Source organism: Equus przewalskii, chromosome 9 (genome assembly GCF_037783145.1).
Source record: "Equus przewalskii isolate Varuska chromosome 9, EquPr2, whole genome shotgun sequence".
Classification (NCBI taxonomy): Eukaryota; Metazoa; Chordata; class Mammalia; order Perissodactyla; family Equidae; genus Equus; species Equus przewalskii.
In genome coordinates this window covers 14826617-14844780 of record NC_091839.1, presented here as the reverse complement: position 1 = coordinate 14844780, position 18164 = coordinate 14826617, and the positions used below count along the sequence as shown (strand labels likewise).

Here is an 18164-nt window from a genome sequence, read left to right as displayed (position 1 = left end):
TCGATGGGTGGGTTTTTTCTTGCTTTTTTACAAAACAGCTTTATTGAGATACAATTCACATACCATACAACTCAGCCATTGAAGTGCACAATTCACTGGTTTTTAGTATATTCACAGAGTTGTGCGGCCATCACCTCCACCAATTTTAGAGCCTATTCTTCATTCCTAAAAGAAACCCTGCATCTTTTGGCCGTCGCTCCTTAATTCCTCTCTCCAGCCCCCGGCAACCACGAATCTGCTTTCCGTCTCTATGAGAGTGCGGGCTCTGGTCTGAATCTTGGTGTGTCGATGGAGCTGTTCATACATATTTCGGTTCTCTCTAGTCTGGGTACCTGGTGGGATTGGACCCACGCAGCCCTCTTGACATCAGATTGTGCCATGTGACTTGCTTTGACCAATGAAACACAAGTGGGAGTGTCACGTCCCAGCCGAAGTCTTTAAAAGCCAGAGCTGGCTTTGCCCTGTTGCCTCCCTTTGCCCTGACAGTGACCGGCTCTGTCAGCCCGGCTCCTGAATGAGGAGATGTGAAGCAGAGCTCTCCTGACATTGGCCTGGAACTAGTCACCCGACCACACCCAGCTGCAAGGGAAGCTGGGAAATGTAGTTTTTTATGCAGGGCAGCCATATGCCTGGTTAAAAATCCTATTACTGAAAAAAAGGACAGGATGGATATTAGGGTTTGACAAGCAGTCGCTGGTATAGAGGAGAAGAAGGCAGGCTTGTGGGTCCTCCTCGTCTAAGTTGGGGATGCCTAACTGAGATGGACATGTAGCATGAACAAGAAATAAACCTTTCGAGGTTTTAAGACACCAAGACTGTGGGGTTGTTTGTTACTGCAGCACAACCCAGCCCATCCTGACCACGACGTTGGCCCTTCCTTGTACTTGGTGTGTGACCCTGGGACAGTCACTTCTAAATGGGAGATGATAGTTCCAGGCTCCAAGGCTATTCTGAGACTTCAGGAAGTTCACATGTGCAAAGGCACAAAGAACAGCCTCTATTCACTGGAGCTCCTGTTATTATTACTATATCATCTTGTGCCGCACAACAACGTTTCAGTCAACGATGGATGGCATATACAACTGTGGCCCCAAAGGATCAGTACCACAGAGGCGTGCAGTGGGCTCTACCATCCAGCTTTGTGTAAGTACGCTCTATGACATTTGCACAACAAAATCGCCTAATGACGCATTTCTCAGAATATATCCCCATCATTAAGCAATGCACGACCGTATTCGAATCTGGTTTTGTCGTGGTGGAGGGAGAAGACCCCTTTGGCACCCCCATTTCCTAGGGCTGGAGTAGGAGGAGCCTATATTAACGCGCTGGGGCTGCCATAACAAAATACCACACACTGGGTGTCTCAAACAACAGAAATTCATTTCTCACGGTTCTGGAGGCGGGAAGCCCAAGATCAAGGTCTCGGCAGGGCTGGTTTCTCCTGAGGCCTCTCTCTTCGGCTTTAAGACGGCTGCCTCCTCTTTGTGTCTTCCTGTGACTTCTTCCCCGTGCACGTGCATCCCTGGTGTCTCTTCCTCTTCTTATAAGGACACCAGTCCTATGGGATTAGGGCCCCACCTTTGAGCTCATTTAATCCCATTACCCCTTTAAGGGCCCTGCCTCTGAAGACAGACACATGGGGGGCCAGACTTCAACAGACAACAGTGGAGGGACACAATTCAGTCTGTATCGGTCACAGCCGGTGTCAGGTGAGCTAGAAAGCGTGCCTCTCTCTAACCTGGCTCTGTGCTGCCCTCCTCGGCGTAAGCCCACATGGCTCCCGCCACCACATCTTTTCTCCAGCCCAAGGGGAGGGCGAACCAGAAGAAGGAGGATCCTTCCCCTTTAAGGGCGTGACCTGAGGGTTGTGTCTATCACTTCTGCTCACACCCATTGGCCAGGAATCAGTCACATGACCATACCCAGCTGCAAAGGCAGCTGGGAAATGTAGTTTTTATGCTGGGTAGCCATATGGTTGGTTCAAAATCGTGTTACTAAGGAAAAGGAGAGAATGGATATTGGGGGTTGAACAGAGTCCCCCCCACCCTGCACTCTGCAGCCAGTGCTGGGGCTGAGCCCTGCCCATGTGGCTGGCCTGATTGACTTTCTCGGCAGGCAGGAGGTCAGAGGACCCTGGCCTGGGGTGTCCTGAGAGGTCTGGGGATGGCCAAATCCCTCACAGTGAGTATTTGCATCCTGAATTTCGAGAGAGGCAACTTCTCTTCCTGCCAATTCTTCCTCAGCCTCTCTAATAATTTCCTTTGGCTGCTGTAACAAATGGTCACGAACTGAGTGGCTTAAAACAACACGGATTTATTCTCTTACATGCTGGAGGTCAGAAGTCCCAAATAGGTCTCCCCGGGCCCACATCAAGGTGTCAGCCGGGCTGCATGGCTTTCTGGAGGTTCCCTGGGGACAATCTGTTTTCTTGCCTTCTCCAGCTTCTAGAAGCTTCTGCTCCTGGCCCCTTTCTGTCTTCAAAGCCAGCGAGGGCCAGTGGAATCTCTCTCACACCAGATCCCTCTGACTCTGTGCTGCCTCTGCTTCTGGTCCCTTCCTCCATCCACCCCGCCCCATCTCCCTCCCTTTCCCCTTTCCTTCCTCTGCTCTCTACCACCTTGGCCTCCTTGAACACACCAGGCACACCCCTACCCCAGGGCCTTTGCACTTGCCATTCTCTTTGCCCAGAATGCTCTCCCTGGATCCCCACATGGCTTCCTCCTCTCCTCCTTCAGGTCTTGGCTCATTGTCCCCTTCTCAGTGAGGCCTTCTCTGCCCTCCCTATTTAATAACCTCCATCCCCCAACACTCCCACCCACCTCCTCTCTTTATTTGCCCAGTGCACTTATCACTACACAACACACCACGAAGGTTATTGATTTATTTCGTTTCCTGACTCTCTCTCCTGCCAGAGTGTCCGTCTGGGAGAGCAGGAGGTTTTGTCCATTTCCTTCCCCGGCTAAGCTGTGGGATCTAGAATAGTGTGTGGCCCACAGCCTCTTTGTTGCTGACTGAATGAATAAAGTAAGGGGTGGCAGACTGGGCCCGCATTTGGGAGCAGGGGTGGGGGGAGTAGAGAAGGGATGGATCTGCCCAAGAGGGGAAGGGGTCTGGCAGCCGGGGTCACTGGCGGACCTTGACCTCTGGGGCGTGTGTGGTGGGGGCGGGGGCTGCCTCGTCCCTGGGGAAGGGGCTCTGAGGGCAACCGGCAGAGTCGGGGTGGAGTGTTGTGGGCCAACAGTCGGGAGCCCAGCCAGGTGGGCGCCTGTGAGGCCCGGCTGGAGGCAGGCCCAAGACTACCCTCCCCGCCCCGAAATAGCTGGATGCGGGGCTTTGGGGCGGGGGCGGTAAGAGCTGGCTTTTTGCAGGCACGCGGCCCAGGCCAGGGTGCTGGCAGGACCAGTCTGAAGGGCGAGTCGCACACTCAGAGGGGGAGCGAGGAGCTGGGCCCGTCACGGTCTCCTGTCCCTCACCCAGGATGCCTGCCCAGTGCCACACTGAGTCTCTGGCCGGGTCCACCTTGTCAGCCCCACAGCCCCGATGGCCTGGTCCTGTTGGGTCTGCAGTGTCACTTTTCTGCAGGTACGAGGCCACCAGGGGATGGCCGAGGCTTTGCCTGGCCCGGGACCCCTTCAGGGGGCTGGCACCAGCTGGCAGTAAGGGGCAGGGTCGGGGTTCAGCAGGTCCTGGGGGGAGAGGGAGGGGAAAGAGAGAGAGGGATTGTTACTGCGAGGGGAGAGACGGAGAGGACCCAGGTAGAGACAGGGAGAGAAACACACACCGAGGGAATGGAAGATCCAGGTGGAAAGCGAGAGGGACACTCGGAAGGACCGACAAGCCAGACAAAGGGGTGGACGCAGAGGGACAGAGATGAAGAGACAGCAGAGACAGAGACACAGAAAGGGAGACAGGATGAGAGAGACAAAGAAACAGAGATGGGAAGAGATGCAGAGAAAGAGAGAGAGAGAGAGGCGAGAGGACCTAGGGAGCCAGAGAGAGAGAGAGACCCCAGAGGGGAAGAGAGACCCACAGAGACAGGTGGACAGTGACAGACAGGGACACTGAGAGGGAGGCAGAGATCCAGGGGCAGACAGGAGGGGCGAAGCAGGGCTGAGACCCAGGCCCAGGAACGGGCCCCTGTGGTGTGATGGGGTTCAACTCGGGCCCTGACCTGCTGTGTGACCCTGGGCCCCCCCCCTCTGGGCTTCGTTTCCTGCTGTGCAAATGCACAGCCTTGGCATCCCTTTACGAGGAGGAAAGTGCATCCCCAAGAGGGGAAAGGACTTGCCCAGGGTCCCTCAGCGAGGCTGGGATGGCTCCCCGGGGAGCTGCAGACCCCGAGGGGGGTCAGTGACGACCCCTCCCGCCCCGGCTCCAAGGGGTCCCCCACCCGCCCTCCCGCCTCCCAGCTCCACACCTGGTAGTGGTGGCTCTCTGGCTCCGGTGGTGGGGGCAGGGGGACGGCTGGGGGCTGTAAAGGAAAAACACAGGTGAGCCAGGCCCCTGGCACCCCGACAACCGCCAACCTTTGACCTTTGAGGTCAGGACAGACCCGCACTCCAAGTCCCCATGGTCCATCCCTGCCCGGGAGGCCTCTGGTCAAAGGGACTTAACCTCCCTGTGCCTCAGTTTTCTCTTCCGAGAAATGGGTCTGCGGGCGCTGCATTGTGGGAGGCGCGGCCCAGGGTCAGACAGTCACTCCATTATCGCCCCACCTGCCGTCAACGCCTGTGGCTCTAAGCTTGTAGTCTCAGCTTCTTAAATTTCTCTTCTGATTTAATTCTTATTTTTATCCACCCTTGATATTATCCCCTGATGATAAGAGGAATATCTGCTCAATGCAGAACGTGCGGACACGGACAAGAGGGAAATTAAAGCCGAGATGCCTGCCGCCGCACCCAGACACAAAGGCTCTTCCTGGTGTGCTGGTCCCTTCCAGATCTTTTCCTGATGGTTTTTTGAAATAGAGAGCATCCTCGAGAGACAGTCGGTTCCCAAACTGTGTGACAAGGCACCCTGGGGCGCCCCAGCCACCTCGGAGGGGAGGCCCAGGGTGGAAGTGGGATGTAGGGCAGAGGGCCGGGGGCTCACCGTGGCCATGTTCATGAGCCCCGTGTCACTGAGGGGGGACACCAGGAGGACCGGAGACGGCATCACTTCATAGATGTTGTTGTCACCTGAAGCAGAGGACAGGAACCGGCTGACAGGTGGCTCACCGGCCCACTCTGGCTGCTGTCAACATTCACTTATTCATTCAACTAACATTTGTGCAAAGCCCTCTTCTCGGCCAGCCCCATGCTGGGCACACAGCAGGGACTGAGGGGGCGCTGGCCCTGTCATCCTGGGGCTTGCCGTCCAGGGGGGAGACAGACCCATCCCCAGGTAGGGACGGCCCAGAGTGGGCAGGGCTGGGACGGGGGAGCCCAGGAGGCTGCTGGAGAGAGTCAGGGAGGGCTTTCTGGAGGAGGGGACATCTGAGACTGGAAGGAAGTGAGAGCTGTGCAAAAGCAGGAGTGGGTGCATCCAGGGGCCTGGCGGCGGGAGAGCCGGCCGCATTTGAGGAACCATAACTTGTCGTCTGGTCTGTCCGAATCTCGTATATATAAAAGTTTCGTTTCCCAGGGTGGGAGTGTTACGTGGGAGAGATGAAGCCGGGAAAGACAGTGGGGACTAGCGGACGGGGGGGCCCTCAAGAGCCGCGTTAAGGAGCCTGCACTTTGTCCTAAGGGCGCTGGGAAGCCATGGAGGGCCTTTGAGCAGAGGAGGGCCAGGGTCAGAGCTTTAGAAGCACCGTGCCCAGGGATGGGTGGGAGGCCAGCCTGGGGGCTGAGAGATGGGCAGGCAGCTGGGTGTGGGGATCCAGCTGAGATGGAGCCCGGGGTGGGTTGTGGCCTGTTGGTGGACAAATGTCACCTGTGACTGGGGACGGGAGTGCCAGCCACTGAGAAAAGGAGGAACTGTAGGTTTGGGGTAAGCGCTGACATGCCCGCAATCTGTGGGCAAGGCCTGGGTGGGGCGGGAGATGGGGAGGCCCGGAGTGGGAGGCACCAGGGGGTCTGTGGCTTGTGGGGGGAAGAGGAGGGAGCCCCCGGGGAGGGGGCTGGGTAGTGAGACGGGGAGCGCAGGCTTACCAGGGTTACGACGGGGGCCCAGCTCCCGCTTCTCCGTTGTCGTCATCCTGGGGGCAGATGGAGGGGCCGACGTCAGGCGGGTGGAGAGAGACCGGAGCAGCTGAAAGCCCCTCAGACCCCAGAGCAAGAGATGGCCCCTGCCCTCCCATCTCCGCCTCTTCTCCCATCACGCCAGCCAGACGGCCCTTCCTCAGTTTCCCCGGCCGTCGCCTTACGCCACCTTACGTTTCCCTGCCATCACCGTTTACACAGACCATCCAGATTCTGCTCCATCCACCCGTTTCATGATTCCCTTCCTATTTCTCTTCAAGTCGGCTCTTTTGAACCCTTATTTTAAAAGGACAGAACAGCACTACAGCAAATTCGTTAATTCAGTAAATAAATATTTACAGAACCCCGACCGTGGGCATCGTTGAAGGCACTGGGGGCACAGCCGGGAACAAGGCCGACAAAGACCCCTGGGCTCCAGGAGCGGATGCTCTACTGGGGGGAGACAGAGAGAATTCGAATAAACGATGGGATGTTTATTCGAGCTTCCCCGGGAAGGTGATGTTCAAGCAAAGGCCAGAAGCAGCCAAGGGGACCAGCCGTGCAGAAATCATGGAAGAGAATTCCAGACAGAGGGAACAGCCTGTGCAAAGGCCCTGAGGCAGGAGTGGGAATAGCAAGGAGAGGAGTGTGGCTGAGGCGGAGAGTGTGAGGGGGAGAGTGGGAAGAGGTGAGGTCAGGCAGGTGGAGGGGGCAGTAGACTGAGCCGGGTCTGGTGTCCACGGTGAGGACCGTGCCCTTGACTCGGAGGGACCTGAGCTGACTGATTTTCACAGGATCTCTCCGGCTGCTGAACAGGGAAAGACTGTGGGGGCAGGAGCTGAATCCGGAGACCCGCCGGAAGCTGTTACATTGTAAATGGAAAGAGGACTCCTTCCTACAAGACATAAGCAGAAAGTCTCCGGGAAATTCAAGGAAAGTCAAACAATGGTTTCAATTTGTAACTCGATACTCTTGCCGATTTTCTCTTGGCAAAAGCTGGCGAGTCTTCAAACCTCCTTACAGGCTGGCTAGGACCAGCTGGAGACTTTCGTTTGCCACAATCAGCATAATACCAAGAGAATAAAAAAAAGGAATTTTTGCATCAGGTGATTCAAAGACTTGAAAAATATCATAACCATTAAAAAAACCTTTCTATTTGGAAGTAATTCAAACTTATAGAAACATTGCCAAAATGGTACAAAGAACATCTGTATAATATTTACTCATTGTTTTTCTTGCCCATCGTTTTTATTCCATTTACTTTATCGTTTGCTGGCTCGCTCCTTCTTTCTTTCTCCCATGCATATGTATTATTATGATTATGATTATGATTATGATTATTGTTTCGTGTGTGAGGAAGATTGTCCCTAGCTAACATCTGTGCCCATCTTTCTCTATTTTACGTGGGACGCCGACACAGCATGGCTTGATGAGCGGTGCCAGGTCCGCGCCCAGGATCTGAACCCGTGAACCCTGGGTGGCTGAAGTGGAGCCCACGAACTGAACCATTGCACCACAGGGCCGGCCCCCATATTGTTTTCCCTGAACCGTGTGAGGGTAAGTTGTGCGCATCACGGCCCTTCACCCCTAAATACTCCCACAGATTTAAATACTTCCATTTTGTGTTTTTTACACCCCAGGGCCCAGAATGCCACAGCAGGTGGCCTCCGGCTCCATCCGTGCTCGAGAATCTTCGAGATTCTTGGAGAACCCCTGGCTGCAGTGGGAAGGAAGCTGGTCAGAGGGGCGGGACACATGGAGTCTAGCTCTGGCTCTGGAGCTTACAAGTCACTCAGGTCTGGGCTTCTATCCCGGGAACCCCTTGCCATTCACGGGCCAGTTCTATGCCATCTGGCAAATGACTTCATGTCTCTAAGCCTTAGTTTTTTCTAGAGACCATGGCAAACTATGGCCCGAGGGCCAAATCCACCCCAGCACCTCTTGTTGCACCACCTGTGAGCTAAGAAGGACGTCTACCAGGGATGGCTTACGTGCCTCCACTACCTTTGATATGACCATGGCAGACATTACTAATCAATCACAGCATCTTCTCCCACCGAACTTGGACGTGACCTCCAACTCCTTTCTCACCAAGCTCTCTAGTGCCTAGAACGGTGCCTGGCACATAGTAGGCCCTCAACCAAGATGTGTTGACTGCTTTACTGATCAGAATTGGGCTGGGAGGAGGAAGCTGTTTGCCACCCCTACAATAATAGAGCATGTCAGGAGAAAGACAAGGAGAATGATGAAGGTCAAGAAACCACCGCACAAGAGCTGAAGGAGGAGACAGGATTGCTGCCTTCATTTTCCGGGGATGATGGAGTGGCAGAAAAATTAGACATCTTTTTTGCAACAGGCTCCGAACCAAGGTCAGGAGAGAACGTTCTGAAGAGGCTGGTCTCATGAGGAAGGAATTTTTCTTGAGTGGACTGTCCCTTGGGGAAACAGAGCCCCCCAATCTCCCCCCACACAGAAGTGGGCACCATCTGATGGCTCTGCCTGCCCACCATCCACCCCACTTCTTTGGGAATAGCATCTGGCTTTCCTTTGGGGAATCCCTCCCCACTCTCAATCCCTTTGGTCATGAGGAGCTGGGTCTATTTCTAGCCCCGGGGCTGCACAAATAGCCCAAGTTTGGCCAATCAGAGAATCCCAGCACCCAGCCACAGTGATTGATCCATGTGAGGACATGTGATTTAAGTTAATCCAGGGAGAGGCAGCCCCTGGGCTTTTGTTGGAATGATCAGGAACAAGGTGTAGTCTTTCCTCTGCTGTGGTAAGCTGGTGGGATAGAAGCCTGGAGGCCCTGGGAGCTATCTTGTCATATCACAAGGGGAGAACCTGCCCAAGGATGAAGCCACCATAGAGAAAAGCAGAGTTGAGAGGTGCATGGAGGACTTTCTTTATAAAATCGAGTCCCTGGATCCAGCCATACCTGAAGCTCATGCAGGATCAAAAGAACTTCCTAATTTTTTTGTCAGCCAGGTCATGGGTAGGGTTTCTGTCCCTTGAAATGCAGAATGCTGTCTAATACAGGACAGAAGTATTCTTTTCATCTCAGGAGTTCCAAGATTTGATGAGATTGTGTATGAATCAGATGATGTGACTCGTGGAAGAATCAATCAAGGAGACCCAAGACAGGAGGCGGAGGAGAAAGAAGGGAAGGAGAGAGAGGCCTGGGGCCCCTGTACCTGTGGCTCTGGCTCCTCCAGCCTCTTGTCACCAGGATGTAGGCAATGATGCCAATGAAGAGGGACCCGGCAGCAAGAGATCCAATGATGATGGCGGCCATGATCCCAGCACTCATAGGCAGTTGTGTAATGGGCAGCTCCTGATGCTTTTCTGAGGGGTACGAAAGAGAGAGAGAGAGGACTATGTGATGTCTTGGGGGCCTTGGTGAGGAAGACTGGCTCTGAGCTAACACTTTTGTTGCCAATTTTCCTCTTTTTGCTTGAGGACGACTGGCCCTGAGCTAACATCTATGCCCATCTTCCTCTATTTTGTATGTGGGACGCCTACCACAGCGTGGCTTGATGAGCGGTGTGTAGGTCCACACCCGGGATCCAAACCCGCAAACCCCGGGCCGCCAAAGCAGAGTGCACAAACTTAACCACTGCACCCCCAGGCCCGCCCCTCAATATATCTTTTTTGAGGGGACACCATTCAACATACAACACCTCCCAGGCCTGGTTCCCTGTCGTCCTGGAGAGTCTTTGAGCTCCTCAGCATCCTTTGGTCTGTTCCTTTTCTGCTTAAATCAGCCAGAACCAGCTTCTGCTGTGGCAGCAAGAACTCTTCCAATTTACATGATTAAGCATCCTCTTTTGAGGACTTGTTACATTTTCTGCTCCTTATGATAGACGGCGAGCTTGTAAAGATGGGGCCTGTCAGTCACTGCATTTTGCAAAGTTGACCTCAACAGAATCTCCCTCCCCACACGCTCCTCTGTGACGTGATCTGTCCTTCTCTGATCCAGCAGACGGGTCCGGTCCCCTCCATCGAACCTGGGCCAACCTTACTGACTCACTTGTAATCCAAAGAATGCAGTGTAGGCGACACGATGTGATGTCCAAGACCAGGTCGGGAGAAGCCATACAGTTTTTGCCTTGGTCTTTTGGGACATTCGCTCTCCACCGGCTCTCCCTCGGAACCCGGCCGCCACGTTGCGAGGAAGCCCAAACGGTCCCACTGGCGAGGCCATGTGACAATGGTCCCGTCACAGCGCCGGCCGACAGCCAGCACGAGCCGCCGGACGTGTGAGCGGAGACGCCTCTGGACGTCTGCAGCCTCCGGCATTCGAGCCAAACTCAGCCTTTCAGTCTTCTCCTCGGGGACCCCAGACATCACGAAACAGGCCAACCATCCCTGCCGTGCCCTGTCTGAATTCCTGATCCCAGAAATCCTGAATGGAGTAAAAATGGTTGTTTTCTATCACCGAGTTTGTTCCGCGGCAAGAAGTGACTAGAACAGAGCCCCAGCTTCTGTTTCTTCTTCCAGGATTGACGGTTTTCTTTCTGGCTCTTCTCTTCGCCCGTCTCTGGGGCTGCCGACACTCAGTTCGACTAATAAGCCATCCTCCGGGCTTGACCAGATTTATCCCTGTGGATCTTTGATGGGACGCAGCCACATGTGAAAAGTGCCAGACCGTGTACAAAAATAGAATTCTGACCCGCGGCCTGCAGCCAGCTGCCTGGGAAACCAACCCTCCGACACAGCGCAGGAAGCCAGGCTGCTGTAGGAAGCCGGGTGTATTTCTAGTTCAACCCAGGAAGCTAAAGGGTAATTTTGGTGACAATCAGCACCAAATGGCCAGGACTTGGTTAATAACTGATAGCTCCCCTAATTCTTGTCCCTGCTTCTAACTTAGGGCCAACCAGAGGCGGCTAAACGTGGACCCTCACGGATCACACAGGACGCCCGGCTTCTAGGCAGCCCACCTGCCCCTTCCCCACGCCGACAGCCTCCGATCAGGGCACATCTGAGCCTCCCCTTTCCCACCGTGATGATCCCATTCCCCTGCCTGCATTTAAGTCTCTCGACAACCTGCTTTGCTTTTCTCATTTGCTCGTCTTTGTCCATCTCCACAGCTTCAAAGGCAGCAGCTCCCACAGATTTGTCAAAGCCACGTGCACAACGAGCCTGTGGTGGGAGGTGTCGCTGGGGCCCCCATTTCACAGACGTGGAAACGGGGGCTCTGGGAGGTGTGGTCTTCTGCTGAAGGTTGTATTGCTGGCAAGGATGAAACCCCGCGACACCATCTGGGATGAGTTACTTAAACGCTCTGTGCCTCAGTTTCCCCACCTGTATAGTGGGGATCGTCACGCCGTGGCTGGTAGGATGCAGAAGGTAAATGCGTGTGAAGCATTCCGCACATGGTCAGTAAAGGGGAGTCGGGCTCTGTAATTAGCCGCCTCGGGTGTCAGAGGGCCCAGAAGGATTTGAGGAGCCCGTGCAGGTTGCTTGAAGGCCCCAAATCTCCCAGACCAGATTTACAGGACAATAGCCACCCGCTGTGAATGACTGCCAGGGCAGTTCCCCGCCCCCATAGCTTGCTGTTCTCCACGGGGACCCCTCGGTGCTTCCCTGGGCGTCCCTGTGAGGATCTGAGGAACAGCAAGGTGGCAGAGGGGCCAGGGGCCCAGTCCCGGCTGGAGCCTCGGCTCCCCCGGCCCAGCGGCTGCCTGCAGGGTTCCTGTGGGGATGGAACGAGGTGAGGTTGGCAAGGTGCGTAGCCTGGAGGTGCCTGGCATGTCATTCGTGCTCCCCGGATGGGAGACGGCGGGACGGACACTTAGGACGAGCACCCTGCACCGGGCACCAGGGGATTCCTGGTGAACAAAATGAGAATGAAGATCTGTTGTGGTTATAAAATAGAGACGGCAGGTGCTGAGTGCTGGCTCGTCTTCCCAGCCCTGATCCCCAGGCCCCAGCTCCCCATCCTGTGTGTCCTGCGTCCCATCCCAGTGGACAAGGGGTGGACGCTTGACACCAGGGGAGGCAAACCTCAGGCCAGGCTGGGCCAACCGGATCCTCTCTCCTTCTGTCTGTCTGTCTGCCTCTCTCTCCCTCCAGCTCCCTTTCTTTCTGTCTCTGCCTTTGGAAGAAGACATTCAGAATAGGCAAAGAATCAGCAACAATCTTCCTCAAGGACAAAGAGGAAGATTGGCAATGGATGTTAGCTCAGGGCCAATCTTCCTCACCAAGAAAAAAAGAAAAAAAAAGGAATATGCAAAGAAGCCTTGGCTGGCACCCTGCTTAGTATGGGCCTCTGAGGGTCCACAAGGTGCCCCCCACTTGGAGCCAGTTGTAAGCCAGTCCTTACAGTCTGAGCCTGTGGTGCCGGCCTCCTGGGGTGCTCCTGCTTGCTCTCCTGCCTCACTCACGCTGGCCTCCTACCAGCTCAGCTCATAGGCCCCACAGCTTCCTGCCACAGGCCCTTTGCACAGGCTGGGCCCTCAGCCCGAACACCTCCCAGACCTCCTTTCCCCTCAACTTAGCACTGCTGTCATTCAGGCTCGGTTGAAGGATCGCTTTTCCAGGGCACCCTCCCTGATTCCCCGGACGGCTCTGCTATTTACAATCTCATAATCCTGTGCTTTCCTTTCCTCCACAGTCCTGTCACTGGTCACAGTGATCTATTTTTGCGTGTGTGGTTATTTAGTTAATATCCATCTCCCCCCCTGGGCCGTGAGCCCCTGGAGGGCAGAGTCAGGGCTGCCTGGGTCCCCGCTGTGTCCCCAGCCCTGCTCAGTCCAGGCCGGACTCAGAGGAGGCTTGAGGAGGAGGCCCTTGGGGAGCATTTGCTGAAAAAATGAGTAAATGAGCAATTTAGCACCTGCAGAGCCCAGCTCTGCCACAGGTCGATGAGGCGCCGCCTGACATTCAGGAGGTGCCTTAACCACCGAGCCTCAGGTTCCTCCTGGATAAAATGGAGACTCTGCCCGTCCTGCGCCCCGTGGGTGTTAGGCTGTGAATCAGATCCTGCCCCGTTTTAAACCCTCTAGTGCCTTCTTGTTAGCTTCTCCACAGCCTACAGGCCTGGCCCCTGTGTGCCTCTCAGACCCTCCTCCTAATACCCACCTTGCTCACTGCCTGACAGCCATGGCGTCCTTCTTTCTACGCTTTGAACACATCGAGCTAATCCTGCCTCAGGGCCTTTGCACTTGCTATTTCCTCTGAAAGGAGCTCTTGCCTCACTGAAATCTGCAGGGCTCCCTTCCCTCCCTCGGCTCAGATGTCACTTCTTCAGCGAGGCCTCCTTGATGACCTTCCATCCCAGATCACATCATCCTGGTTAAATTTTTTTTTTTACTGGGCAAGTCATAACCTTCCTGTGCCTCAGTTTCCTCATCTGTAAAATGGGTCTAATAATATCACTCACCCCCGCCAAGCCTGCAATAAGGATTAAATGAGTCACTATAGGTAAAGCTGGCACATGACAAGCAGTGAATAATGTTAGCTATGACTATTATTGTCACTGTCTCTCTCTCTGAAACACGGTCTTAATTTATGATCTGCATGTTCATTGTCAGCAGCCCACATCGGAATGAAGGGAGGGAGATTTTTTCCCCCTTTCTCTGCTTTGAAAGGAAGTGGTCAAGCTCCCAGACTCTGGCACGGTGATTTCATGGCTCAAATCCCAGCTCTACCCCTTCCTTTGCCTCAGTTTCCCAATCTGTAAAATGGGGATGATGATGGCGTTTGTGTCGTGGAGCGTTTTTGTTTTTTTTAAGTTTTCATTATTTACAGTATTTGTTTATTCAACAAACATGGCTTGAGAATGTATCATGTCTCACACTGTGGCTGATGAAAGGATGTCGTTAGTTCCATGGAGTCAATTCCGACTCCTGGTGACCCGTGGACAGCAGAGCTGAGCCTGCCTGGTCCTTCTGGGCCACCCTCTCCCCTTCCAGCGCTCGATCAGACACTCCCTGCTGCTGTTTATAGGGTTTTCATGGTCAATTTTTTCGGGAGTGAGTGGCCAGGTCCTTCTTCCTGGTCCATCTTAGTCTGGAAGCTCCACTGAGACCTGTTACCACGGGGGACCCTGCTGGTGTTTGAAATCCTGGTGACACAGCTTCCAGCATCGCAGCCACACGCGGCTGCCACAGCGTGACAACCGACCGACAGAAGGGTGGTGTGGTTCCCTGACCGGGAGACGAACCCAGGTCGTGGTGGTGAGAGCCCCAAATCTGAACCATGAGCCCCCCAGGGCTGGTGATAAAAGGATGACCATGTTCTATTTCTCTCACTTTGAAGAAATACTGTTCTCATGAGACCGAACTGTGAACTGATGACTTAGATCACACTGTGGACATCACACAGGTCAAGGGCGAACAGAGTCCTCGGGGCACAGACGCGCTGAGTGACAGGTCAGCGGGGGGCGTTGAGAAGTGATGGCTCCCCCCTCGGCTTATCAAGATATAATTGGCACATAACGTTTCATGGAGTTTGTAAAGATACAGATGAGTTCACAGAGGGCAGGGGTGACATTTGGCAACGTCTGGAGACATTTTTAGTTGTCACGACTGGGAGGGACCCTGCCAGCCTCTAGAGGGCAGAGGCCAAGGATGCCGCTAAACATCCCACGGTGCACGGAACGGCCCCCTACTCAGAGGATGAGCCAGTCCAAAACGTCAATAGTGCCCGGTGGAGAAACTATGCTCCAGGGCCAGTGTTCAGAACACTTGCTAGGGGGGCCAGCCCGGTGGTACAGCAGTTAAGTTTGCACACTCTGCTTCGGTGGCTCAGGGTTCACCGGTTTGGATCCTGGGTGGGGACTACACAACGCTCATCAGGCCATGCTGTGGTGGCGTCCCACATAGAAGAACTAGAATGACCTACAACTAGAATATACAACTATGTACTGGGACTTCGGGGAGAAAAAAAAAAAAAGGAAGACCATTGGCAATTGATGTTAGCTCAGAGCCAATCTTCCTCAGCAAAAAACAAAAACAAACAAAAAAAACCACTCCCTGGTCCAAGAGATGTTGACTATTGTTCTTGTCCACCCCCTCATCTCTAGTTTCTGCCCAAAGTGGATTCATCAATAAATACTTGACTTATGAACATAAAGATTGAATGATGCAGGACCAGGCACAGCATAGGGGCTCAATAAATATTTCATTAATTAATGCAGGCAAGGAGTAAATGAGACGGCGCCTTCTCCAGGGCCGGTTTGGTGTCTGGCTCAAGGTAGGCATTCAATAACATATCATGAGTTAATGCCGGTGAGGAGTAAATGATGTCCCCGGGGCCGGCACGCAGGAAGTCCTCAAGCAAGGTGTGTTGGGGGGACGAAGGAGAGGATGGAATGGGGTGTTTGCACAGGGTCCGGCATGTCGTAGCTGCTTGCGATACGTCAGCCGCCCCACTGCCTCCCCCAGCGCCCACACTCACCGGCCACCTGAACCTCAGTCTTGGCCCGCATGGTCCAGGCGGGGTTGACGGTGACAGCGACCTGGTAGGTGCCGCTGTCACCGGGCTGGGTGCGACGCAGCAGCATGGAGCCGTTGGGGAAGCCGACGATGTCTCGTTGCCCCATGGCGCTGCCGTCCCTCTGGGGCCGCTGCAGCCCCGGGATGTAGGTGAAGAGCCTCGTGCCGCCGTAGGCGTCCTCCCCCAGGTACCAGTTGAAGTCCTGGAAGGTTTCTGGGACGCCCTGGACAGACAGGAGAAGATCCTGGTTCTTTTGAGGGTGCTCTGGAATCTTCTGGATGTGGAGGGCAGCCCAGGAGCCTTGGGGGGCCCAGAGGACCAAGATGGAGGCTGCGAGGAGTTACAGGGGAGGCCTGAGATCAGAGATGTCAGACGGGGACCACGGTGTTCTCCTCCCTATAGGTTCTCATCTGGGGGCAAGGACTCTGCATGCTGAGATTGATTAGTGATGTCTGCCCTGGGTACAGGAGTGGGAACCCAGGCACAAATGCCACAGATTTGCCATCCCCTTCCTTCAGAAGGTTTTTCTGCCCTGAGATGCCATGTGGCCCGCTTCTAAATACATGGACTCTCTGAATTCATCCATCCATTCATTCATCTAACCAACGATTATATGCATATTTATTATTTATGCCATAATATCAATTGTGTATATGATATGTCTAAAGTTTTCCAGATTTCTAGGCACTGGGGATACAGCAGGCAATCAAATACAAATAAATTCCTGCCCTCATGGTCCTTACATTCTAGAACATTCCGTAGGTAAAATGGGGATGGGATTGTGATTCTGCTGCCCCCCCTCCCCCCGCCATCTTACTCTCATAATTTTGTCTTTCCTGACAGTCCCTCTCCTCTTCCAAGAGGAGACCTCAGCGTCCTGGCTAAGTCCCACCTTCTCTCGGAGGGTAGGTTTCCTCCTTACCTGAGAGCAGGAGGCCCTTTGAGAAGCAGCACTGGGCCCCCACGGGAGTCTCCATCTTGGCGTCCTGTGGAGATACCAAGGGGTCACCTGCTGGGCACGGAGGGGGCCCGAGGGCTGGGCCCTGGCTGTCTGCAGTGGGCCAGCTCAGCGGGAACCTTGGGGGTCCCTTGGAGACATGGCCGAGGCCGGCCGAGCCCCAGCGCCCACTTTCCACAGGCTCCCGAGCTTCGCCCGTGCTGCCCGGGACGGACTCAGACACCGGCTGGACCAGTTTTCCAGGGTGGCTGTGAACTCCTTGGGGCTTCCTGGACTCCCTCAGCCTCTCCTTCCCACTCGGATGACTGGCAGTAGCAACAGCAGTAATTAGGACAACAGTCCGGGCGGCGTCTGGTTGAGCAACCCCCACAGGGCAGGCAGGCCCGACACGTGCCACCTTGTCCAGCATCCACCGTGCAGAACTGTTCCCACTTCACAGATGGGGAAGCTGAGGCTCAAGGAAAGAGGCAAGTCTCCCAGTAGGTGGAGATGGAAGTTGACCTGCGGTGGGCTCCCTCCAAAGCCCTTAGCATAGTTTTTCAAAAGCATCCCTTCATTCATTCATTCATTCATTCAGTCAGTCATTTCAACACACACTCCCTATGCGTAGCCCTGAGCTGGGAGGTGCTGGGGAGACAGTGATGATTGGGACAGCTCCATCTGGGCCCTCAGGACACAGTGGGGCTCACAGTTCTCTGTGCGGTGGTGGGGGACAGACCCATCCCCAGATAATGATGATCCAGGGTGACCAGCGCTGGGAGGGAGGAGGTGGGGGGGGCGGGGCCTGGGAGGTGTCTCACTCAGCCTGAGGGCAGGGAGGGCTTCCTGGAGGAGGGGATGTCTGAGACCTGGAGTAGGATGAGGCAGATGGTGGGGTGGGGTGGGGTGGGGTGTTCCGGGCAGCGTCAGCAGCACATGCAAAGGCCTGGAGGCAGAGACGGCCATCGAGGGGCGTTGAAGAAGCTGCAAACTCCTGGCCGAGTGGGAGGGGATGTGCGGGGGTGAGGCTGGAGAAGCAGGAGGGCTCCATTGCGGTTTTGTTGAGCCGGGGCCTGGGTGATGGAGGGTCCAAGGTTTTGCCAGTACCATAGCCATGAGCCATGTACGCCTATTAAAATACAAATTTAAGTTAATTAAAAGTCAATGCCTTAAAAACACTGACTTCCTCAAACTAGCCACTTGTGAGTGCTCAATGGGCCCCCCGTCTCGGGACCCTGCTCGAGGTTATTTTCCCTGGAGGTGTTTCCCATCCCCCACTTCCGAATGGTCCCTAACGCCTGGAAGGTTCCATGGCGGTGTTCACGGGGTCAGAATCCCTCCAGGATCTACCCTCAGTCCTTCTTGCTGCAGTTTTCAGACTTCCTCTGTCTGTCTGCCGAAGAGAGGCTGTTGCCAACCCTGCAATTATTTCCAAGAGTAGCCGCCCAGGGGAGAGAGCCTCAGTTTCCCCACACGGTCCTCGTTCTGATGGGAATTCCGTATGCGGCAGGAGCGGAGTTCAGCCCTCAAAGGGATTCTGATGGGATTCTGATGAACCCCAGGAGCAAAGGCTTTGCCAGCAGCGCGAGGCAGGGCATGGAGCAAAGCCGGTTATTCTGGATTTTCCA

General features: G+C 54.7%; 1 protein-coding gene across 3 annotated transcripts; it reads right to left on the bottom strand.

Annotated features, from left to right (window-relative positions):
* Positions 1–2293: 2293 nt before the first annotated feature.
* Positions 2294–17006, bottom strand: CEACAM19 (CEA cell adhesion molecule 19). 3 transcript variants are annotated; one of them, XM_008540196.2, is made up of 8 exons: positions 16522–17000; positions 15561–15929; positions 9353–9503; positions 6934–7056; positions 6132–6178; positions 5092–5177; positions 4418–4471; positions 2294–3686 (listed from the first exon to the last, which is right to left on the bottom strand). In XM_008540196.2, exons 1-8 carry the CDS (start codon positions 16964–16966, stop codon positions 3633–3635), a joined length of 1329 nt encoding a protein of 442 aa, XP_008538418.2. In that variant the 5' UTR covers positions 16967–17000; the 3' UTR covers positions 2294–3632. The 3 variants fall into 3 exon arrangements, with proteins under 3 accessions (XP_008538418.2, XP_008538420.2, XP_008538417.2); XM_008540198.2 differs by lacking the exon at positions 6934–7056 and having other exon boundaries at positions 16522–16989; XM_008540195.2 differs by lacking the exons at positions 2294–3686; positions 4418–4471; positions 5092–5177; positions 6132–6178 and having other exon boundaries at positions 6494–7056; positions 16522–17006.
* Positions 17007–18164: the final 1158 nt, after the last annotated feature.

Coding starts and splice junctions, on each gene's coding strand:
- CEACAM19 (XM_008540195.2), bottom strand. CDS start 16,966: ATGCTGGACAAGGTGGCACGTGTCGGGCCTGCCTGCCCTGTGGGGGTT. Junction 9,504..15,560: donor GACTGAGGTTCAGGTGGCCG/GTGAGTGTGGGC, acceptor CGTACCCCTCAG/AAAAGCATCAGGAGCTGCCC. Junction 7,057..9,352: donor TGGAGGAGCCAGAGCCACAG/GTACAGGGGCCC, acceptor TATGTCTTGTAG/GAAGGAGTCCTCTTTCCATT.